Source organism: Hyposmocoma kahamanoa, unplaced genomic scaffold (genome assembly GCF_003589595.1).
Source record: "Hyposmocoma kahamanoa isolate Upper Pololo Valley unplaced genomic scaffold, ASM358959v1 66, whole genome shotgun sequence".
NCBI classification, from domain to species: Eukaryota; Metazoa; Arthropoda; class Insecta; order Lepidoptera; family Cosmopterigidae; genus Hyposmocoma; species Hyposmocoma kahamanoa.
In genome coordinates, this window is record NW_020653854.1 from 6,609,349 (window position 1) to 6,634,690 (window position 25,342).

The 25,342-nt window shown below is 38.3% G+C and overlaps 1 protein-coding gene across 1 annotated transcript; it reads left to right on the forward strand.

Annotated features, from left to right (window-relative positions):
* The first annotated feature begins 15,529 nt into the window (after positions 1 to 15,529).
* Positions 15,530 to 24,086, forward strand: LOC113231856. Its single transcript, XM_026466392.1, has 5 exons — positions 15,530 to 17,719; positions 17,840 to 18,822; positions 19,129 to 19,279; positions 19,477 to 19,730; positions 23,927 to 24,086. Exons 1-5 carry the CDS (start codon positions 15,530 to 15,532, stop codon positions 24,084 to 24,086), a joined length of 3,738 nt encoding a protein of 1,245 aa, XP_026322177.1.
* Positions 24,087 to 25,342: the final 1,256 nt, after the last annotated feature.

The window sequence follows — 25,342 nt, forward strand, 5'->3', positions numbered from 1 at the left end:
CTCTAAAGTCTAGACCACTACACGTTATCTTGTTGGTGTATGCTATTCCATATTCATGTTGTTGTGAGGCTCCATTTACAATAAAATAATGGCTGCGGTGGTCTTCATTCGTAGGGCTTTATCCCTGTGTGTTCGCGGAATTCCATTCTAATTAGAAATTGGATTGTGTCGCGCTGCACCCACGCATTACTGCATTAATTGTAGGTGGGCAGTTTCACTCTTGTATATTCTATGACATGATCCAGAAGGAAGTATGCCCGTGCGCGTTTTGTATAGCGAACGAATAGTTTTTTAACTAGTATAAACTTAATAGATTCTGGCGTTACTTTACGTGAGTCCATGTTAATAAAAATGGAAGTAAATTAATTTGCTACTCCACGAACCCAGAGAAGGTTTAATATTTTTTTTTATAATATCATGTGACGGGACGAACAAGTCGTGCGCCTGATGGTAAGCTACACGCCTGTCCATAACAGTTGCAGTACCGCTCAGAGCTTTAAATCGCAAAGATTTGAGGGGCACTGCCACTGCGCCCGTCACCCTGAGACATAAGTTGACTAGTCCCATGTGCCTGTAATTTCACCAGCACCCTTAATAAGTAAGGTGGTAATACTTCCCTGGACGAACTCTTTCACAGGGAGCTCTACTTCTAATAAAACTTCTAATACTACTACTAGAACGACCTGTTCCCACCCTCCCTCCGTTAATGAAATAAATAACACAACCGCAACTACAGTCACTTTATATCTATGCAGGCACCACCACCAAAAATAAACCCGACACGTATTTTGCCTCTCTACGAGGCGTCCTCAGGGGTTGTTGATTGTTCGACTCTCAGGCGAAGATTTCTTCGGCGCGACTTAACCTTCACTTTGTTCTTGGAGTAGCAAATTAATTTATTCTACTTTTATTTATATAAAATTATCTTAACAGTTAAAACACTTCTTTACATTTGGTCCGTATATCTTACATCCTAATAAAAACATGGAAGCATAAACCTGTACTGCTTACGCGCTTAATTAATTAAATAAGCAAGGGCCAGAACCTCCCGGGCTTTCATAATACCCCATAATTAAGGCTTAATTAGACCCTGTTTAATGGTTCTATTATTGACAATTTCCCTTTTGTAAATTCGTCAAATATGAATGACGGAAGCATCTTTAAATTTTTCTTGGAATAGAAATTGAAATGTTTGCTTGTTAAATTGATGTTAAAAGGTTTATGTCACGGAAATTGATGAAGAAGTATTTATTAACAAAAATGTTTTATATTTTCTTCGTTGCCGTCCATTGTTGATTTCAGTTAATTGCTTAGGGTTTTCTTACGTTATTTGGTATAAAGATCACTTACATAACGCATCAGCCATTTCGTTCTAATAAATGTTTATAAGCAGGATTCGAAACTATAAAGATATTTTCTATTGATAATTATCGGGTAATTATCCGATAATTATCCACGCAGATTAATTTTTTTTTTCATGAATTTGCGCGGCGCCCGCCCAGTTAACACGCCTGCATGTACAATAAAAACCTAACATTTTTAATAATTTAATACAAAATAAATCAAACGCAATCACAAAATTGAAGACGATGTGTTAAATAAACATGTATAGGAAGACGGCATGGGTCTAGATTCTGCACAAATTTGATTCAAAGCGTACTCAGTACCATATAAATTTATTTGAAAAGAGCAATTCCTAGAGTTCTTTCTTCTCAGGGAAGGCAGCATAGTGAACAAGCAGTAGCTTATAAAATGACGTTTTCAAGTGTAATTTATTTTGCCTATGGAATAAATGATTCTTTGACTTTGACTTTGAAAAGCTATAAGAAATATATGAACAAAAAAATTAAAATTTATAAAAACTAACAGCAATCTTTAAAGAAAATAAACTATGTTTACTTACAATAATAAAATTAAACATCTTAAAGTAATTACAATAAACAATATAACTAAATTAAAAGCTTAAAGTATTTTAAAATTAACCTAAAAGCTCCAAAGATTTATCTAGAAGCTCTATAGATTTCTTATTATAAATAAGGTTTATTAAGACTAGTTACGTAAGGGTCCGAAGTGTACAAATGTGTATTTATTTATTTATTCATTCATTCACTCATCCATCCATTCATTCATATTTATTTATTAATTTATTCGTGGAAAACCAACAGCTTTACAAAAAAGTAAAAAACATCATCAAATATATAACAGCCAATTAAAAGTTTTCGCTTATGTAGTAACATAATGACTAAGAACAACGAGCACTTGGCAAGTGGTAACAGCAAATAAAATTAAAATATAACAAATAAACTTAACTTAAAATACAAATAAAATATGTAGAATATAATATATGCGTGTCAAATCGTTTGCTAAAACTATCTACCACTATGCGCGATTTTCGATAATTTTATCATAGTATATGTATATAATTATATATGTGACCAAAAATACGGTGAGAAATCCTATATAAAATATGTTATTTATAAAAATTATTCTTCGTTAGCGTAGTAAGAACAAAATGTCCTAATTTCATGTTTTAATAGATTAACACATGTTATGCAAGGAAACCGCAGGTTTTTTTGTTCTTCTAATATAAATTTGTTAGTTTTTCTACGAAACAATACTATTTATAGAGCGTCGGCAAATTTCGGCAACAGTCAAAACTCTAACTGAATATTAAAGTCAAGCAAAATTACCATACCACGAGATATAAATAGTGATAGGTATATTTACAAAAGCAGATTATACGACGTACTTCAGAAAAAAGTACATATTTTCAGCTTTCCAAAATGGTATAACACTTGTATTATTACCATTGCTATGTCACTATAAATTCATATAAAAAAAAATCACAAATTTAAAATTATTATAAGCATTTTTCATTCCGCATATTTGGCTGCTCTATGCCATGAAATAGTAACAGACAGAAGTTTCAATTATGAATATTTGTATAGATTGGTCTCTTTGAGGTATAATACACGTATGTCCGCAGACTTTTGGGAAAACCATTTATCGTCGAGAGAGTCATGCCCTCTTAGGCCGTTCCCCATAGGCCGCCGCGTAGACCGAATTCAAGCCAGACTCGCCCGCGTGTCCGGGACGCTCATTTAAGTGAAAACGTTAAAGTTAAATATATATTTAAGGTATTTTGCCATGACAGTTAGACGCACGCGGTGGCAACGCGGATTCCGCTCGTGGACCGCGCGGTGGCCGCGCCTGGTGAGCGCGATGATTCGTGTCGAATAAATGCAAGCCTGTTCATATGAATCCATTTGACTATTAATACCAGAAGTCCAGTAAGTAAAGATTATTTATAATGTTCACCTACTGGACTTACCCATGCATGTACTTTAGACAATTTTGTTCGATATAAACAAGAAGTATTAAATAATGTTCTTAACAACCTGTAAACAGCTACATATTAGAGATTAACGATTGATACATGAAGTTATTGTCTTTCTAAGCTCAAGAAGAAATTAATTAATTATTAGGTAAATCCACCCACGAAAAGCAATGCACGTAAATTCAGCTTTCGCCGAGAATCCAAATGTATGGGGGAACGGATACACTGCTAGCATCTGTGTTCCCCGAAAGCTATAATTTAGGGCTATTCAAGGCTAGAGTGAATAGGTATTTACTAAACAAACGCGTAACATTCCCTGAGAATAATGAATAAGACGCCGCAAAGGTTACTTTTTGTAAATGGGTATTCATCATCATATATAGCCTGTTTTCACCCACTGCTGGTTATAGGTTTCCAAGTTTCTGTGCCACTCCCCACGGTCTCATGTTAATCTCATTCAGCTTCGCTCCGCAATTACTGAGATATCATCCGCCCATCTTGCCGCTAGACGTCGAACGTTCCTGTATCCAGTCTTTGGACGCCATTACGTTATCGCCTTACTTCATCTGTCATCTTCCCTCCGTATCAGGTGCCCTGCCCAGCTTCACTTTAGCTTCGTAATGCGCTTCCTCAAGTCCTTTACCTTTGTTCGACTTCGAATCTGGACATTGCGAACACGTCTAAAAGCTTAATACCGAGCATGGTACACTCCATGGCTCTCTGTGCAACTCTCATTCTATACATAGAAATAGATATATTAAATATCACAGACAGAAACAACCTGTAAGTAGCAGTAGAGCTCCTTGTGAAAGAGTTCGTCCAGGGCAGTACTGCCACCTTACCTATTTCTGCCGCAAAGCAGTGATGTATTGTGATGTAAGCATTACTGCGTTCCGGTTTGCAAGGGTATGGGTGCTGGTGAAATTACAGGCACATGGGAGTTGTCAAGTTATGCCTCAGGGTGACAGGCGTAATGGCAGTGCTCCTAAGATTTAAAACTCTGAGTGACACTGCAACTGTTATGGACAGGCGTGTCGCTTATCAACATTCGCACGACTTGTTCGTCCCGTTACTTGGTATCATAAAAGAACCTGAAAGAGCAACAGTACCTCTACCATGAGATTACGAAGACAGTTATCGCTAGCTACTTTGTACAATATTTGACAATTTCGTATGGCAAATTGAGCAGCGCCTCTTGCGGACATGAGATGAAATACCATTTTGTATTAGTCACTGTCGCCAGATCACTCCCATGGAGTTTTGTCATAAAACCTTCTCGTAAACCTTTTCGTACAAATTGTTATTGATGCAAAGGTCGAACATAAAGAAACATTTTGACGACCTGACTGTACTCGACTGGCATGCCAGAGCAACCGCTCTTAACCTCTAGCAGGTTAAGAGCTGTAGCTATAGACGGAGTCAGCAGATCTTACGAATTTCTTTGTGTTTGTTACACATCTTTGTTTTGGGTTTAAATGTCTTTTTTGCCGTCAGCGCACCTGTGAACAACTTAAGAAGTTACTCACTCAGCCATGTGCCTTTACAGCTACCAGAAGCTGACGAGAGATGTCGCTGTATTCATTGTAATATTTATTTATTGAATATCATGATGTTTTACTGCATTATGATTTCCGTATATTTTTTGTGAAAATACTCCACTAGTTTGTTATTATAGTTGATACAAAGATCGAAAATTAAGAAAAATTCCTACGATCTGTCTGAACTCGAACCAAAAAAACTCATCTATTGCCCATACCAGGGAAACAGGCGAGTCTTTTTTGTACAAAGTTCTTATTTTGTAATTTAAGACTCTAAACGGCAAATTTTGAGTATCAACTGAAATCTTATTATAGAATTACATTGTCCCATAAACGAATTTGTGACTTGTTATGAACATTTTAAGTACGCCACGGGCGCTGTCATTTCTCTTTTGCCCTATTCTGAAAAAAGAAACTTTCCTTTTGCCCATTACATAAACAATTAGATAAAAAAACAATATTAACCTTAGAACTAAGTCCAAACTCATGGTACCATGATTTCGTTTAACTAACTAACCTAACCTAACATTTTTAATAACTTAATAAAAATAAAATCAAACGCAATACAAAATTGAAGACTATGTACTTGGTACTTGGTGCAACGGGCTGGTATCCGCAACTCGACAACAAAGCGCCTATTTTGCGTGTAGACTATGTATTAGATGAACATGTGTAGAAAGACGGCATGGGTCTAGATTCTGCACAAATTTGATTCAAAGCGTACTCAGTACCATATAAATTTATTTGAAAAGAGCAATTCCTAGAGTTCTTTCTTCTCAGGGAAGGCAGCATAGTGAACAAGCAGTAGCTTATAAAATGACGTTTTCAAGTGTAATTTATTTTGCCTATGGAATAAATGATTCTTTGACTTTGACTTTGAAAAGCTATAAGAAATATATGAACAAAAAAATTAAAAACAATAAAAAAAAATATTAACCTTAGAACTAAGTCCAAAGTCATGGCACCATGATTTTGTTTAACTAAGCTAAACGGTTCTTTTATGGGGAACTATATACGTTTTTACAATAAGATTCCGAAGCATATATTAAGATTACCATTTCCTAAGTTTAAAACTTACATTAAAATTATTTTAATTGAAAAGTCATGTTACAAAATTGTAGACTACGTGGTAGATAAAAATGTATGGAAAGACAATATGAATCTAGATTCCACACAAATATGATTCAGAACGTTGTTATTTAGCATTTAAGTTTATATGAAAAGATGCTCGTTCTTTTCAGAAAAGTCGGCAGAGTGAACGAGCAGTAGCTTGAAAAATGACATTTTCAAGTGTAAAAATTTTACCAATGGAATAAATGACTACGTAACTTGGACTCTGAATTAACCTCAGTCTAGCACGAGAAATAGTAGTAAATAAGCCGGACATGTTAATAACACTGACAGTAATGTCTGTTGTCTTGTACTAAGCTCCTCGTATCGTAATTATAATGTAATTTCTTACAGGCGTTTATTCCCAGTTACCTATAATGGATATGTGAGACTCTTGTTAACGAAATTATTAATTAGCAGTTACAACGAAAATCAGTTCTCACATTTCTATGTATTCACGATCAACTTATTTTGATATAATAAGTTTTTCCCCAATTATATTTAGGCGTCTATAATGAACAAGGAAGGTACAATAAAGACTGTCACATGTTGTAATTAAAGTTGTTTTGGGGAAATCTTGCTCAACATACCATGTTACGAGGTTTCAAAATAATTAGACAGATTTCTTCGAGGGTCAGGAGGCATCGGCTACCTAATCGTTACTTTGCCAGCTGTAACACTTCAATTTACTTCTAACGCGAGGATATTCTACTGTCCTTTATTTCTCCTTAAAACATGTACTTATTTTTTTCTATTTCAACCACATATATATATGAATTCTATACTAAAGTGCTATGTGAATAACAAATACATAATCCGGAATTTTTTTGCGTTGGTTCCAAACTGCAAAAAGATTTTCATAAAATTAAAAACATGAGGTACAAAAATACATTCTTGCAACACAATATTAATTTCTAAATCATATGTAGTAATAATAATACTAGGGAAACCCTGTATCGCGGGTGCCATGGCCACACATAGATAACCACAAATTGCATTGAAACTCACGAGAGAAATAGATGCAGGTGCTACAAATATTTTTCCCGGCCCGGGGATTAAACCTGAGACCTCTGCGTGGCAGTCCAGAGTGGTAACCGTTCGGCCATGGAGGTAGTAGTACTCTAGCTGTTTATTTGAAATTTATAGATTTTGTAATTTGTAAACTTATTCAAAGTCAAAGTCAAAGTCAAAGATTATTTATTCCATAGGTAAAATAAATTTACACTTGAAAACGTCACATTTAAGCTACTACTCGTTCACTACGCTGACCTCCCTGAGAAGAACGAGCAAGAAAGTCTAGGGATTGCTCTTTTCAAATAAACTTAAATGCTATGGAATACACTATAAATCAAATTTGTGTGGATTCTCGAGCCATATCGTCTTTCCATACATCTTTATCTAACACGTATTCTTCAATTTTGTAATATGATTTTTCGATCAAAATTTTTTTAATGTAGTTTTTAAACTTAGGAAATGATAAACTTAATATATGCTCCGAAATCTTATTGTAAAAACGTATACAGTTTCCCATAAAAGAGTTGTTTACCTTGGTTAAACGAAATCGTGACACCGTGAGTTTGGACTTAGCTCTAAGATTAATATTATGGATATCTTCTTATTGAAATTATGTTAATTTTGAAGGGCATATAAAATATTTGAGTAAATGTACTGTGATGCCACAGTTATGATACCATTCTCCTTAAACTTTTCTCTGAGAGAAACCCGAGAGCCTAGACGGTACACAGAACGAATCGCTCGTTTTTGTATTTATTAAGTATTTTACAGTTATTTCGTATAATTATAATACTTTTTAAGGTGTATACTTGAATGTTTGTCTTTCTACACCACGTATTATAACATCTACCTATTTGTGAATTAAATCTTAACTCCATGATAGTTATAATAAATTTTATTCAACGCTACCATAAGTCTGGCAGCTACTTCCGTTAACGAGAGTTTAGATATTCAAAGAGGAAGCTTTGCGGCTAGCTTATAGGGTGTATGCCCCAGGGAAAAAAAAAAGGTCTGTATGAAATTTTCTATCTTTGATTACAAGAGTTAAAGGTTTAAAATGTTTTCTTGATTCAAATTGAGTGTAATATTTTTGTTTAATGCCATGTAAATTTATATACTTTTTTTTCATAACATCAAGTGACGGGACGAACAAATCATGCCGCTGATGGTAAGCTATACGCCTGTCCATAACAGTTACAGTGCCACTCAGAGCTTAAAATTGCAAAGATCTTGAGGGGCACTGCGACTGCGGCTACACGGTGACATAGGGTGACCCCTGAAACATATGTTGACAAGTCCCATGTGCCTATAATTTCACCAGCACCCTTACCCTTCAAAACCGGAACACAGTAATGCTGACATTACTGCTCGGCGGCAGAAATAGGTAAGGTGTCAGTATTACAAAGTAATACATATATTATATATTCACGATTGTTAGAAATGTTAGGAGATGAAGCAATTTTTTCGGATCTAAACCCCATAGCGCGTGTTTTATGGTCACGGCTGATAGTTAGCTGACCTGTGAAGGAAATCCGAATCCGAATCGGAAAGTACGAATCGTTGGTTTGTTTGAAAAACGTATATACCCGCTTTAGATAAAAAAGAAAATTTTATTATAATTACAAAATTATTAATACAAAGATCGAACACTCAGAAAAAATTTCTTCGATCTGACCGAATTCGAACCGACGTCTTTTAGCATATCGTGCCAGACGCTATAATCCACTAAGCCAAAACAAACTAGTGGAGTAATTTCACATAACTGAATATCAATTCAATAAAAATTTAAAGAATTTTTATTTCCTATATTTATAATTTTAATTTTAATGTAATGAATGAAAAAAATGAACCAAGTGACAGGACGAAGAAGTGAGTCTGGTGCAGCCAGGTGGGAACACGCCAACCCATACAGTTACAGTGCCACTCAGAGCTTTATATCGGAATGGATGTATGTTTGTACATAACATTGTATGTTTGTATTGTGAGTATTTCAGTTTTCGTTAGTTGTTGAGTTCATGCTCGCAAAAAGATTTTGAAGTATATCTAATACTCACTCACTGCTGCATACTGGGAGATCTTGTCTAAGGAGGATTAAGGCCATATAGTCATAGTCATTGACTACAAATAAGTTACAAGTCACAAAATTTAAAAAATGTATCAGTAATGAATAAATAAAATCTTAATAATTATTAATTAAATAATAATAACACTAAACGATATAAAATGAATCAAATAAAACATATAATTGAGTCAATTAAAAATAAGTGAAATTACTAACAATAAATTATTAAATAGCATCATACACAACTATTATCAAACATGTAGAGTGATTGCTCATCAAGACACGTTTTGAATTTGTGGGTTGGGGACTACACACGTTTTCAGTGTCATTTCAATATTTGCAACACAGTACCGCTAGTACTTAATAATTAGGCATTGGAGTTATTTCAAGTTTTTAAACGTACATTAATTCATTGACCGTCTGTAGAAAATTTACTATCGACTTTAGGCTTTCGCGGTTGCTACACATTTCAAAATGAAACTACTATTTCAGATTAAATTGCGTCATATTTGCTTTTAAGAAATAAACCAACGTTACAGGCTCTATAAAGTTCCCGTCGTCTCGATAGGCTGACGTAAAAAAAAACTAATATACGCGATTTGAATCCGAAAAAACGGTTGCATTTCTGGTTGACTATAATTTGACGTTATTTTTGTTACGTTTTTTAATTGTCGCACAATAAATGCGATAAAAATGAATCGAAGTAGATGACATGCTGCGCCCTACCGTCATTTTCGTATCGGCAAAGTCATCCTTGTTGCACGGCTTACTGTCAGCCTTGTTGTTGTTCCGTCAATGTAGCCGTCAATATGTCTGGCGCGGTGTGGTATCTAATGCACAGGTCACACCGCGCACGAAGCTAAGCAACATAGCTTAGCTCACGTAGCCGTGGCATCTATTCACCGCGAAGCAAGCTAACCGAGCTAACTAAACTAATCCAATGATGCCGCTAGCTATGTAAAATATGCCCTTCACTGCCACACGTATCCATGCCACTATTTAGCTGGCATAGTTGGTTGCACGCAGCTATGTGAACTATGCTAGGTTAGCAAGCTTCGTTCGCGGTGTGGCCTGTACTTGAAGCTAGTGTGGGCCGAAGAGTGCCTTTCTTGTTACTTTTTTATTTATTTTATTATTTATAATATTTTTTTTTAATAAAAAATAAGTGTGCACAGTTTCACCTCCGTCTCACCTGATGGAAAGTGACGATGAGGTCGAGTATGTAGCACGCACACCTAAATAATGCCTATTCACTCTCGCCTTGAATCTGCAGACAGAGAATTTCACTCTCTAGCCGTTCGCTATACAAATGTGGAAGCAAAACGCTTCGTGCGATCCGGGGAATATGCACAACATAGGGGTGGAACCCCAGCCCACGTCTAGTCCCCCGATGATGAAAAGGGGAAGGCGGAATCAAATTGTGCAATTCTATCGCATACTCTCCGTGATATCTCCTGCAGAATACCGATAAGCTGGCAACTCTACGGCGGTGTTCAAGGCTCTGCAGCTTCGCCTCTACTGATTCCGAGTCACCTGTAAGCCTCTTAGCACGCTTGCATATTGAATCCAAGGTGGCCAGTTGGTATTTAGCAGAGTCATCCCATAAGTGGCAGCAGTACTCTATACACGACCAGACTTGTGCTTGGTATTCTTTGGCCTTGCTATTTTATGTACAATACACTTACGAAGACAGATTTACTACATATGGAGTGGTTATATTTGGAACTGAAAACTATGTCACGGGAATTTAGTCAAGTGTAAGTGTTAGTAATGCGATACTTGTTAAGTGAACGATCAGACGCTCCGAAGATATTGGCAAAGTTTCGTGCTAATAGTTGCGAATACAATTTCCTATTTGTCGCTAACAAACTTCCTTTATTTACTCCCCAAATGTTCTCAGAGTATAGTTCAGTTTACGATCACAATTAAGATGCGATAATATATAGTTTACAAAGATTATATTGTTACAAGTTTTAATTGTGAAATAGTTTGTCCAGGAAAGTATCTTACCTATTTCTGCCGCCAAGCAGTAATATGAGCATTACTGCGTTTTAGTTTTGACGGGTTTGGGTGCTGGTGAAATTACAGGCACATGGAATTTTTCAACTTATGTCTCACGGTGACAGGCGTAGTGTCTCTCTGATCTTTGCGATTTAAAGTTCTGAGTGGCACTGTAACTGCTATTGACAGGCGTGCTGCTTAACACAAGGCGCACGACTTGTTCGTTCCGTCACTAGGTATCATAAAAAAAAACAAATATGATGTAGTTTAAACTTTACTTACAGGTCTTATTCTTCTACTGATATTCCACACATCTGGTGCATGGAATCTGGTGCTGTGTGTAAGCTTTGCTGTAAAACAGAAATTTAAAAAAAATATCGGCTTTAGTTTCACAAATATACAATAAGTGCGGTATGTTGGGAAAAAGTTAGTGATAATAATACCGCCGCAAAAGGCGAGATGAGGGTAGTCGCCGACAAAGAAAGAGAGTAGACAGGTATATTTACTTACATCCTCAAACCTGTCAACTGCCGTTTTCCAGTCAACCCGTGGCCGAGGACCTTAGAGGATGGAAAAAAATTCCGTAGTCTAAGCCGTGGACCGAGTAAACGTTCTGACAACTTTTACATATAATTTGGGTGGGAGCTTCCGGATGCTAGATTGGTCATGTCTATATCCTATTAGGGTGCTATTAATTATTAAAAAATTGACACAGAACGACGAGATAGACCGGGACGTTAAGAACAGGATAAGTACAGGATGGATGAAATGGCGATAGGTCATAGGCACCATTTGTGATCGGCAAATGCCCCTTAAGCTAAAGGGGAAAATATACAAGACCGTGATTAGACCTGTCTTATTGTATGGATCAGAATGTTGGGCGATGAAAACGGTGGATGAACGGGCTGTGCACGCAGCGGAAATGTGAATGTTGATATGGACGTGTGGAGTGACGAGAAAGGATAAGGCACTGCAACTGTTATGGACAGGCGTATAGCTTACCACCAGGCGCACGACTTGTTCGTCCCGTCACTTGATATTGTATAAAAAAAAGAATGAAAGAAAAATACATGTTGTGACCCCACCTAGGTGGGATAAGGACAGAAAGAAAAAGATTAATTATTAACAAATAGTAATTACATAAGTATTACTAAATTAAAATGCCAACTTTTCAACATCAAATTAGTGGATAACTTCTATAATTTCACATTACACAATTTTGTTTCATGTAGTTCGTAGTGTTTTTAAGCCTTTCGTCTTAATAAGTCATTTCATAAGTAATGTCATTTCTGACATGTAATAATAATAATAATAATAACGTACACGCATCCTAGGTCGCGGGTGCCATGGACACACACACAGGTAGTACATGTATGCGTAAAAGATAATTACAATCTAACATAATTAAGGACGTCACGAAGGCTGCGTCCCGGTATGGCTTGTCAAAGATGAACATGTTCGAAGGAATTAAGTAGCGGTAGAGCTCCTTGAGAAGAGCTCTACCGCTACGCCGCCAAGCAGTATTGTGTGTATTAAGTACGGCGTTGAAGTGAAGCATTTACAAAAGTATAAGTAAATTAATAATGTAAACAATAACAATAGTATGTTTATCTACACACATCATAAACCATCTATGATGTGTTTAAAAACAGCAAATTACGACCAGTACAAAGTTAAACTGTTTTAATTAAATTTTTATTGAATTGATATTCAATTATTTTTTGTGAAATTACTCCACTAGTTTGTTATAATTATTAATACAAAGATCGAACACTCAGAAAAAATTCCTTCGATTCCTCTATATAAATCTGTCATAGATTTCTCATAGATGGCGCTACGACTAAAAAGTCGTTGAAAGACCAAGTACAAAGACACGACGCAAGGACACAGAAAAATTCGTGAGGTCCGTTGGTTCGTTCCGTGGCTTAGTTGGTATAGCGTCTGGCACGGTATGCAAGAAGACGTCGGTACGAATCCGACCGGATCGAAGGAATTTTTTCTGAGTGTTTTTTCTGAGTGTTCGATCTTTGTATTAATAATTATATTAAACTGTTTTGTTAGAACACATTTAAGAAATTTGTTCATGTGAAAATATTATTATTGCTTCATAATAACATTAAATTCGTTTTTTATTACTTTCAAATTTCGAACATCTCTGAAAAACAAAACAATTTGATTCGACCTTATTTCTAATGTCAGTCGAGATGAAGTTTTATTCCAAATGAAATTTTAATGTCAATAACAAACAATTTTGAGAAATTTCACGCGTTACTTTATATTAGACGATATGATAGTTAGGGCCTTAGAGGATGGAAAAAAAGAAAGGAAGTTGGGGCCGACTCTAGATTGTCTATGAATTTAATAATATCTACGGTTGTGTGACATGCGTGAGAAAAGTTTTTATTTGCCGTCATTTCGCCAGTTGTTACATGCGGTTTCTGAACACGTCATAGAGAGCTTATAATATGTGTATAGATAAAGCAGTGTATGTCACTGTGCATAATTAGGCATTAAAACACTCGTGTGATATTTTTATGAAACTGCTCCCTTCTTTTAATGCCTTTCATTATGTAACAGTCACATAAACTACTACTTTTCCTTAAATGCATTCAATAATAAATTAAGTCTTCAAAAGGAGAATTTTAAAAAAATCTTCGTGAAGTTTGTAGAGCGGGTTTTCTATTAAAAATATTTGCACCTTTTTGTGTTCTAGGTCGTGCAATTGGAATATAGCCAATGGCAGTTGATTGTACGATTTTGGAATTACGGAAGGAGATAAAAAAGTCATGAGAAACCTGTGACATGACTGACTATATTTAATAAATTGAATAAATTACATTTATAAACGATTGCAAAGGAATGGAGAGTAGTTTTATGACTTCACTAATGCCAGGTTTGGTAAGAGGAAGATAATTTATTTTAGCTCTAGGAAGAACAGATAAGGTCTTAAAAATATTTTGAAGTACACTAAACTTGCATTTGTTTATTAGCTTTACATGTTTTAACAATCATATAGCGCTAAATTCAATATTTGCGGTGTATTTGCCGGAAACGTGCAAATTGTGCTATCTCTTCCCCCAAAACATGGAGTAAGAAGAAAAGTGTCGTATTTCTTAAAAAGATAAGACAAGTATATATGTATATACCTCGTGTTCTCAAGATTTTACAGCTGTGAAATTTGTTTTTCCGCCGTCGCGTAAATACGCCGAGGTCGAATTGCCCTTTTATGGCGTGATTGAAATTTTGGACGATCTATTCATGACTTTACTAAACAAACAAAAGTTCTCTAAACACTCGCGACAAAAATGTTTTTGTGTGCAAACTATAATGGAGTATTATTAGTTAGTTTGAGTAGTAGTAAAATATTCGTCATTTGGGACAGACGTCTTATTGGCCGTACTATTAGATTTTAGATTGTAAATTTTCTTCAATAATTTAATATTCTGACATGTTTTCGAGGGAAATCGTGTATCTTCACGGTACACGAGACTGAAATCGAGAATCGATGTTACAATTCATCGACTAATGCGACACATTCTGCGAATATTATAATATTATTGCAACAACTGAAATTAACTCATAAAAATCATTATAATAGAGACTTCCCGACGAATAATGACGAATAGATGTGGCGCTATCACTCGTTAAACTTCTATTAAATTTTAAGAGAAGTAGCTAAACATACATAAACAATAGTAAATTGGTACATATTGGCAAAAAATATCTAAAAATACGCGATAATTTAGCAATACGTATATTTAAAAAATGTGTATGACATGATAATTGTCAACTTTAGCGACTGGTGCATATGGTGCGTTGGACCAATTTAGAAAATAACCTTTATTGGTTCCAGTCTAGGTAGTGCCCCGGAGTGAATTCTATTGCTCCGGTACATAGTATATGCATAGTACAGAGAAAAACAAAAAAAAATCTCGGGCGGCAACCTACGACACGATGGGCACTTTTAACCAAGGTACAAGGAACAAATGGTGTACTTCCCATCGCACGTGATAATTCATTTAAGTGGTATGGATTTTAGCGTTCGTCAGTCAAAGGCAAATTAATGTAATTAAAGCGAACACCCAATAGTTCTTTGATAGAAAACCTTTGTGTGTTAAGAAAGGTATATTTTGTAGCTTTTACTGTAGTTGTGTTGATAATAATCTCTTAAGGTACTTTTGGATGCCGAAATGGTAGTACAGTGAACGTAAAAATACTAGATGTATTAAAAAATATATAAATATTTGATATTTATTGTAGTGTAGGTAGATAGGATTATTATTGTATAAAGATAATTGTGTAAAACGAGGGTGATTGTGGTTTTGAGGCAGTCGAATATACGCTGTTAAACGGTCAATGCGCGTCTTATTGTTTCCCCCAGTAATAAATACCTCAGTGGCGACGAGCGAATAAAAATCGTATTTACGTGCGCGTGTAAGTGAACGTTACATAATAAGTAAAAAGAAAATGTCAATCGGCAAGTTATGTGAGTTTGATGTGAAATCCGGGACGTGGTCATCGTACATTGATAGACTGGAGATGTACTTCAAGGTTAACAAGGTCGACAACGAAATGAGATTACCGACTTTGATCGCGACTATGGGTGATGAAGCATACGAATTACTAGTAAATCTTGCAAGTCCCAAGAAGCCATCGGAATTAACATACGGACAGGCGGACGATTTGATGCGTCATCATTTGCAACCGACGCCGTCATCGTTAGCGGAGAGGTACCGATTCAGACAGAAGCGACAGGGGAACGGGGAGGACGTCGCAGCCTACGTAGCAGTTTTAAAAAAGATGTCTCGCAATTGTAAATTCGCGGCGAACTTAAATGAAAATTTGCGAGATCAGTTTGTGTGTGGACTCAGCAGTGACGTCATTCGGCAACGGCTGTTCGCGGAGGACGACTCCATAACATTCGCACAAGCAGTAAAATTAGCGAGTTCTCTGGAAGCGGCGGAAAGGGACGCGGCCGTAGTTGACGTTGCGTGTGAAAGGTTATCGCCGGGCACAAACGCTATGTGTGAAGTGCATGCGCTCACGCCAGGCGGCAGGGCGCCGCGCACTTACCGAGCCGGCGGGGCGCCGCACTATGGAAAACCGAGTGCGCCGCCGCCGCCGCAGCGCAGTCACCGAGCTGGCGGAGCGGGATCGGCTCGCGCGGCAGCGCGGCCACATGCGAGGCCAGCGGACACACAAGGACCGGCGGGCACGGGGTCAACGAATTGTGAGGCTTGCGGAGCCACAAACCATAATTCAATTACGTGCCGATTCCGGGAGTACGTATGCAGTAAATGTCATACTACGGGGCATTTGCGACGGGTGTGCCCGGAACAGGAGAGGAGGGAGCACACATCGCAAGGGAAGCATTCTCATCGCCGCGGTGGACAGCGAGGAGGTTTTTATTTCGGTGACGTCGGTCGCGGATCAAGCGAGGAGGAGGACGGGGACATCGAGGAGAATTTAAACCTTGTAGCATTGAGTAATTATAAGGCAGTGAGTATTCCGGTTTCCATTGATAATAAAATTATTAATATGGAGGTAGATACGGGAACCCCTATCTCGTGTATTAGTAAAGTGACTTATAATGACTATTTTTCGCATCGGGGCATAGAAAGTGACAATACCGTGTTAAGATTTTACGATGGTTCGAAAATTAAACCGTTAGGTATAATACGGCCCCGAGTTCGGTACCAGGACCGAAATGCACGCTTGGAACTGTTTGTAATAGAAGACGGCACCACCTCATTAATAGGGAGGCAATGGTTGGCAGAACTTCAAATAGATATTCCGAAATTTAATTGTAATTTTGTATCTAGTCATACCGCTGGACGTTTAGATAAGGAGATTTGTTATTTACTCGACAGATATAAGGAATTATTCAGCGACGGACTGGGGCGGTATACGGGAGGCAAGGCAACGCTGCGCGTGCGAGAGGGAGCGGCACCGGTGTTCTATCGCGCGCGCCCGCTGCCGTATGCGCTGCGCGAGCGTGTAGACTCCGAGCTGGACGCTATGCTGCGCGCCGGCGTCATCGAGCCCGTCGACTGCTCCGACTGGGCCTCGCCGCTGGTGCCTATCAACAAAGCTGACGGTACACTTAGAATCTGTGCGGATTACAAAGCGACTTTAAACCCCGTTTTACTGATCGACCGTTACCCGTTGCCTAAGATAGACGACGTATTGGTAGGGTTAAATGGAGCACGTTATTTTAGTAAGATAGATTTATCTCAAGCTTACAATCAAGTAGAATTAGATGATTCTAAAGTATATACGGTCATTAACACTCACCGAGGTTTATTCCGTTACAATAGATTAGTTTACGGACTGGCGTCTAGTGTAGGTATTTTTCAACGAATAATGACGAATCTCTTTAGAGGAGTGCCTAATGTTCAAGTATTTTTAGATGACGTCATAATAGGAGGCAAAACAAAAGACGAGCATCTGGAGGCCTTGAGTTTGGTGCTACAAAAATTGCAAAGCAACGGGCTTAAGCTAAAAAGGAGCAAGTGCGTATTCTTAGTAAATGAAGTAACGTATTTAGGTAATATTGTATCAAAGGAAGGTATAAAAGCGGATACATCTAAAATAGACGCAATAAAAAAAATACAGAATCCAAGAAATGTGCCTGAATTACGCTCTTTTCTGGGTTTGGTAAATTTTTTTGCAAAATTCGTTAAAAACTTTAGTTTTGTTCTGGCACCACTTTATAATTTATTGCGTAAGGGTATTGAATGGAACTGGAGTGACGGATGTGAGCGGGCATTCCGGCAGGTAAAAAGGTTGTTAACTGGGGCGGACGTGTTGGCGCATTACGATCCGGCGCGAGCGGTGGTGGTGACGTGCGACGCCAGCCCGTGCGGGGTGGGCGGCGTGCTGGCGCAGCGCGACGCGGCAGGCCGCGAGCGCCCGGTGGCGTACGCCTCGCGCTCGCTCACGCCGGCGGAGAGAAACTATTCACAAATCCATCGGGAGGCCCTAGCGATAGTGTTCTGCATGAAAAAGTTTCATCAATACCTATACGGGCGCCATTTTGTCTTACGAACGGATCATAAGCCGCTAGTTTCAATATTGAGCCCTTGTAAGGAAATTCCTACAATGACAGCGAGTCGCATGCAACGTTGGGCTATAATTTTATCAGCGTACGATTACGAGATTGAATATGTCAAATCTAAGGACAATTGTGCAGACGGGTTGTCGCGATTGCCAATTCATACGAACGGTAAAGAGAGTGATAAGATACCTGAGCAAACTTATTTGCATTTCGCACAAGACGCTTTACTTTTAAATTATAAGGAAATTAAAAAACACACACAAAGCGATCCAATATTGAGCAGGGTGTTGAGCTATATTCGTGACGGCTGGCCTACTGATTGTGAAATATTAGGATTACAGCCATATATAAATAGGAAACACGAAATGTACGAAGAACTAGGTTGCGTTATGTGGGGCCATAGAGTTGCAATACCTGAAAAATGTAGGGCAAAGGTGCTGGAAATAATTCATGAACCACACATGGGTATAGTAAAGTCCAAAGCATTGGCCCGTAGCTACGTGTGGTGGGCCGGGATAGACGAGGCGGTGGAAGCGACGTGCCGAGCCTGCGGCACGTGTGCCGCGCTGGCGGACGCGCCGCCGCGCCGCGCGCCCCAGCCTTGGCCGTGGCCCCAGCGCCCATGGTCTAGGCTACATATAGATTTTATGGGACCTATCCAGGGCAGAACTTATTTGGTTATCGTCGATGCTATGTCAAAGTGGTTAGAAATATTTCAAGTACCGAGCACCGCAGCCGGCCCTACTATAGAAAGGCTACGGGAACTATGGGGTAGGTGGGGATTACCCAAACAAATTGTAAGTGATAATGGTCCTCCGTTCACTAGCAATGAGTTCCAAAATTTTTTGTTAAGAGACGGCATTGAACACATTTTTACAGCCCCTTATCACCCCTCATCCAATGGGGCCGCGGAAAATGCCGTGAAAACATTAAAACGGGTCATAAAGAAAGCGATTTTAGATAATATCAATATCAATCAAGCGTTACAAAACTTTTTGTTGTATTATAGGAACACAGAGCACACGTCGACTGGTGAAAGTCCGGCCATGTTGTTAATGAATAGGCGATTGCGTACCCGTTTAGATGCGTTAAAGCCGGATAGAGAAGCTAAAATACGACTTACACAAAAGCGTCAAGTTGACGCAGCTGGGGGGAAAAAGGTAACGAACATTCAAGTAGGGGTAACGTATGGTACCGTCAATATTTAAAAGGGGAGAAATGGTTACCTGGCAGGGTGACCGAGGCTGTAGGTACCACTAATTTTAAGGTTTCTGATGGTAACGGTACACTTTCTCATAGACACGTCGATCAGTTGAAACGCAGAGGTAGTTCGCTTATTTTCCCTACCGTTTCTAAGGAGCCTAGTACAGATAAAGAGGAGTCCTATAAGGGCACAGAGAGATGGGCGGTGAGAAATCAGTCGGAGGCGTCGACGGGGTCGCGGGCACCGGGGTCGCCGGCTACCGAGGCGGCACTGTCGGACGCTGAATATGAAGAGGTGCTGGAACCTTCCGACCAACCCTATACGATCACCCCAGATCCGCCGGAGCCTACCCCTATGCCGTCCTATGCTCGTCCAATTAGGAAATGTAGGATAGGGAAAGAGATTAGGTATAAGTTTTAGTCTTAAGTTGAAGTCGTAATATATAGGTACATTATAAGTAGTTAAGTTTTATGTTGTTGTAAGCCATAATTAGTATAGGTAAAAGATTGTCATAGTAGTATTTAAGGGTGAAGGGATGTAGTGTAGGTAGATAGGATTATTATTGTATACAGATAATTGTGTAAAACGAGGGTGATTGTGGTTTTGAGGCAGTCGAATATACGCTGTTAAACGGTCAATGCGCGTCTTATTGTTTCCCCCAGTAATAAATACCTCATTTATAAATATTTGATGAATAAATCACCTTATGTCAAAATATGTCTACTTTTAGAAGAAGAATTAAACTTACAAACAAAAGAGCAAGTTAGGTTTATTGACATAAAGTTGATATTATTATTACGTTCAGATATATTTGAACACTACGCACCTCTCATTTTGATTTACTGCATGACTGAAAGGATGTAACAAATTCTGGACTGTTAATATAATTTAAACATTACCCAGCTGGCATATCACTGAAAGTTTAATATCTGTTATTTAGAACGTTGTCAGTATGCTACCATCTAGCGGTATAGCAGCTACATTGCAGCGGTATAGGGTTTACTTTTGTTTCTTATAACAAAAAATCGACTACTTAAAAACTTATCGATGATATGAAACACCACTGTGGTTATTATATTACAGGTGGGACTATCGTTTTTGCACTCCAAAGTAGCAAAATAAAGATTTTTTCAGGATTTTCAAGGTTGTGCCCGAGATAGTTGATACGACTACGATGTACAAGTACTACTGTAGTGAGGTCAAGTATGCGGAACTTTGCTTACTGTCGGCATGCGTGAATTGCCAACTAAGCACTTCTACTGTATTTATAGTTCTGTGGAGGTAACGACTGACAGATGGCTTCCAAAAATAACTTACCCGCCTTTGTTACTCCCGATCGTCGCAATCCTCCCCACTAAATGGATGATTACAGATTAAGACCCTGGGCACTTATTCTAAATAATGTACAGCGTACGTTTTGTTTGATTAAATAAATGGTTGCAGTACCCTAGTAGGCGATTTTCAGGCGTGCGTTTCAAACCCGTATGCTTTCGGTATATCATCAACCAATAAAGGTATCATCGCCCACTGAATGTCCTAATGGATATTCAGGTTACTGGATGACTGGATGGACTGGAACTCATTTGAGACAGCGAGTCTTCATATTCATTACCGGCAGGTATAATCAGGGTAACTCGTTGCCTCAATGGACTCTATACTCCTTTATCTTGGTCACTATGGCCTCAACCTACTTGCTCCCTCTCGCTATATATGAGTCAGTATCAAATCACCCCCCTGAAATTGTCGGTCGGCACCCCCAGCGTAAGTAGGTCTTTTAAGTTTACTTTTTTACTTTTTGTTTTACTTTTCTAATAGCTTTTTTAAGTGTTCACCGCATTTTCCTGCTTCGCCTTTCCCTTGGGATTTGTAGATGGCTGAATTTACATGTTTAATACATTTTTTACAGAACATTATAAATTCTGGAGTTGAAAAAGTAGGTCGGTTATCGATATGGACTGCGAACTAAAGTACAAAGATAAGTACTTTAATGTTCACACCTGCGTCTGTACCACGCAACGCTATGACAGCTAATCATTTTAAATGCGCGAGAACTCGTGTAATCAGGAAATAACGCTTCCCGCCACAGTCGGCGGAATTACGAGTTCAACAAGAACTTCCAGGAAGCACGTTTTGTCAATACATTTTGCCAATATAATCATGATTTTATACCATCAATTATTTTTAGTTATAGTATAAGCCTTTCTGATGAAATAACAGATAATCCTTGGAAAATATGGCTTTTTCTAATAGCTATAATAGCCAAATAGCGGTAAAAAGGGCCATCCAAATAGTTGATTAATTTTATTTTAATGAGTGTCGGTCAGTCTCCTTAGTCACTTTTTAAAATAATAGACAAGGCTCCTCTGCTATATTTAAATATGTTCTTTTGAGGCCGAATTCTCCCGATGAAGTCGCAATAAGTCATCGTCGGCCGGACCGTTGTCCGCCGACCAGGCTAACTCAATAGCACGATCTCGCAGCTAGGCAGTAGCTATCCTAATTTCAATCAGATTTCTGATATACCTTCTCCATAATGGGGTCTTGTAAAACCGGAACCTTATTTGATAAATTTAGTATAATGCAACCGACTGTACTGTCTACAGCTTCGAAGTCATAGCGCTGCGGCAATTTGTATCATTAATTCTATATTCTACTGTGCTCTAGAATCGCTGTATGCATTCAGATGCAAGAGAATTGGGCCACTTGTACATAATTACTTTGTAAATATAATAAAACGAGTTTTGCATTTGTGAAAATAATGTTTTTACGATATTGTATGTATATGTTCTAGCAGAAAAATCGAAGTGGGGGCGGAAGTGGCGTTAATTGCGCACTTATTTTATCATTTAGTGGTGAAATTACAGGCACATGGGACTTGTCAACTTACATCTCAGGGTGACGGGCGCAGTGACAGAGCCCCACAGCTCTTTGCGTTTTAAAGCTCTGAGTGGCACTGCAACTGTTATGAACAGGCGTGTCGCTTGCCACCGGGACCACGACTAGTTCGTCCCGTCACTTGGTATTATAAAAAAAAATAGTAGCACTTTAATTAATGGCTCACAAGTTGCTCAAAATAATTTTATTCAAAATGATTTAATTATTATCGAAAAGTGGTTCGCTAATTTAATCATCAATCATATTCTCAGAAGTGATTTTTTTATTATAACCTTTAAAAAGGACAGCGCCATTAACTTAATTTAAAATTGTATATTACATTTCTTTTATTAAAAAAGAAATACAATTTATTATATACATTTATTTTGGTCTCAAATAATTTACCTAAGGAGTTAAGTAAGTTTATTTATTAAGTCGAAGTTAAATACAAAATAGTTCTTTGTTTAAAACAAATTGAGTTTTAATGTTGTTCTTACAAAAAATGTCACCATACCTCGCGATCAATAGGGCTAGCACTACAGGACGCGACTGGTGCGAGTGCGACATAGAAGCGCGTGATATAGTTATTCTCTATACGAAAATAGCTGTATCTCGCGCTTTGTGTCGCTCTCGCGCAAGTCGCGCCCTGTCGTGTTAGCCCTACAGAATTTTCTTGCTAACCTTAATTGCGGTACTTTTATATTTTATTTCGTCGTACATACTAACATAAAATGACTAATTAATTACTTTATGGAAGTATTTCAAATTGTAAAATTTAGACATTGGTAATGTGAAGTAAATAAATCTGAATGATAAATCAATCCATTTAACCATTTCTCAGCATTTAATACGTCCATTTTTGAAAATCCTCCAGATCTACTGTGGCGTAAGGAAGCCGAGTCACGCGGCTAGACTGTATTTAGGGCGCTAATAATTCTTTGCTTGTGCTATCCTGACTAAAATGATATAGAAATCTACCTACCTACTCACTCGTTCCTTCCTTTACTACGACGCGACGACAGCGGTGCGGTTGTGAGTCTTCAACTGGGCAGATGGCACAGTCTTGTTCGTTTGTAGCGGTCAGTAGCAGAAATAGAAGAGATAAAAAACGAAAAGGAATAATTATACCATTTCAAGTACAAGTTGGATTTTTTTAGCGACATTGACTCCTAATGCCAACACCGACGACACCACGCAGCCAGTTTCGTTTCAGTCAGTACGCGGAGCATTCGATATCATTGTATATTGAATAATACAGGCAGAATACCGAACAAGTACAGACAACGACGCTAGTTCAATTGGGATGAACGGCTCATAATAGGAAAATGTGGAAAGGGAAAGATTGTGCTACTTCTTATTAAAGTCCTTTTTCGTGACTGAGAAGGCTGATTGATGCTGTTTGGTAGCTATATTAAATCGAGTAGCTATAAGGGATAAGCTCATCATGCCGAGCCTTCTCCTCTCACTTTGTAGTGGGGCCAAGTTTGAGTCAAATTTTAGGATTTTAATTTTATCGTCTACGAAAGATACATGATAATGAAGCCGTGGTAGCCTAATTGTTTGACGTACAGCTTGTGCAACAGAGGCCGTGGGTGCGAAATCGGGCTCGCACCTTTGGGTTTCTCGGAATTTATGTGCGAATTTTAATTTGCCATGAGGTTTTTGGTGAATGAAAACATCGTGACGAAACCTGCGTTGAAACGTCATAACCCTCGGTAAACGTGTGAAGTTCCCAAGCCGCATTGGGCAAATGCGTGGCCAGCAGTGGGTTCATGATGATGGTTTATGAAAAAGAAGTTGATAAGGCTCGATTGAGGTGGACTTACCACGACCAAATTGAGGACGTTCAGAAGAAAGTTCAGGACGACAGATGTGTGTCAGAATCATAGCAAGTGGAAAGCTGTGGTTTCTGCCTGCCGCGTGAACTGTAGGTAGGTACATAATTTTTTATATTCTACATAGCACTCACGTCGATACTAACACATATGTATACTACATTCACTTCACAATGTTTTAGCTTTCGTTGCACCACAACGCGCTACCCACGAAAGTGGTGGCTGAAAATCAGTGCTTTGCTTTTGGGCAAATTTTGCACTGACCACGACCTATTTACGTGTGGCGCACTATAAGTTTCCGGAACGAATAAGAAAAAAATAGTATAAATGGTCAAAAATGAATTTATTGTTTCTCAAAATATTCTCCGTTAGCGTTAATGCACCTTTTCATACGAATGAATCAATTTTGAAAACATTTATGTCATTCCTCCCTGACAATCTCTGAAACATATTTTTCATACTCTTCGACAGCCTCTTCAGTCTTCAGGTGATGAAAATCGTTGACCGCGTAACTGGTTCTTAATTTTTAGAAATAAATAAAAGTCACAATGTGCCAGGTCGAGACTTTACGCGGGATGGCTCATAAGGTCAACGTTGTTCAACTTCAAAAATTCATTTGTATGTCTGGCCGTGTGATAACATTATCGTGCATATAGCATTATCGTGGTGCAAGATGATACAGCGTTTACGGTTATTTTTACGGAGTTTGTCAATAACTTCCGGTAAACAAATGGTCATGTACCAATCACTATTCACGGTACAATGATTCTCCAAAGCAACAGTAGCCACGTGTCCAGTTTTATTAAAAAAAGAAGCAATCGTGCGCTTAGAGCACTACGCATGCGCGCCATTTTGGTTGGTTTCGGCTCATCTCGAAAGACATATACGCTCGATTGCTGCTTTGTTTTGGGATCGTAACTATAAAACGATGTTTCGTCACCTGTTACTATGTCCCACACCAAATTTGACGCCCCTTCGTTGAAGCATGGCATTGCATCAAGTGACGCGATCTGTTTTTTGAGTCTTAGTCAAATTGTGTGGGGTCCACCGAGAGCACAGCTTTTTCACACCCAAATGTTTGTGTAGTATTGATTGTATTTGACTCATACCTATGCCTAAAGATGCCCGAATCTCATGGTATGTCACATGCCTGTCTGTTTTGATCATACGGCGCACAGCATCGATGTTTTTGTTGTTTACAGCAGTGGACGGCCGCTGCGCCCGTCACCCTAAGGCATAGCTTGACAAGACCCATGTGCCTGTAATTTCACCAGCACCCTTACCTGTCAAAACCAGAACACAGTAATGTC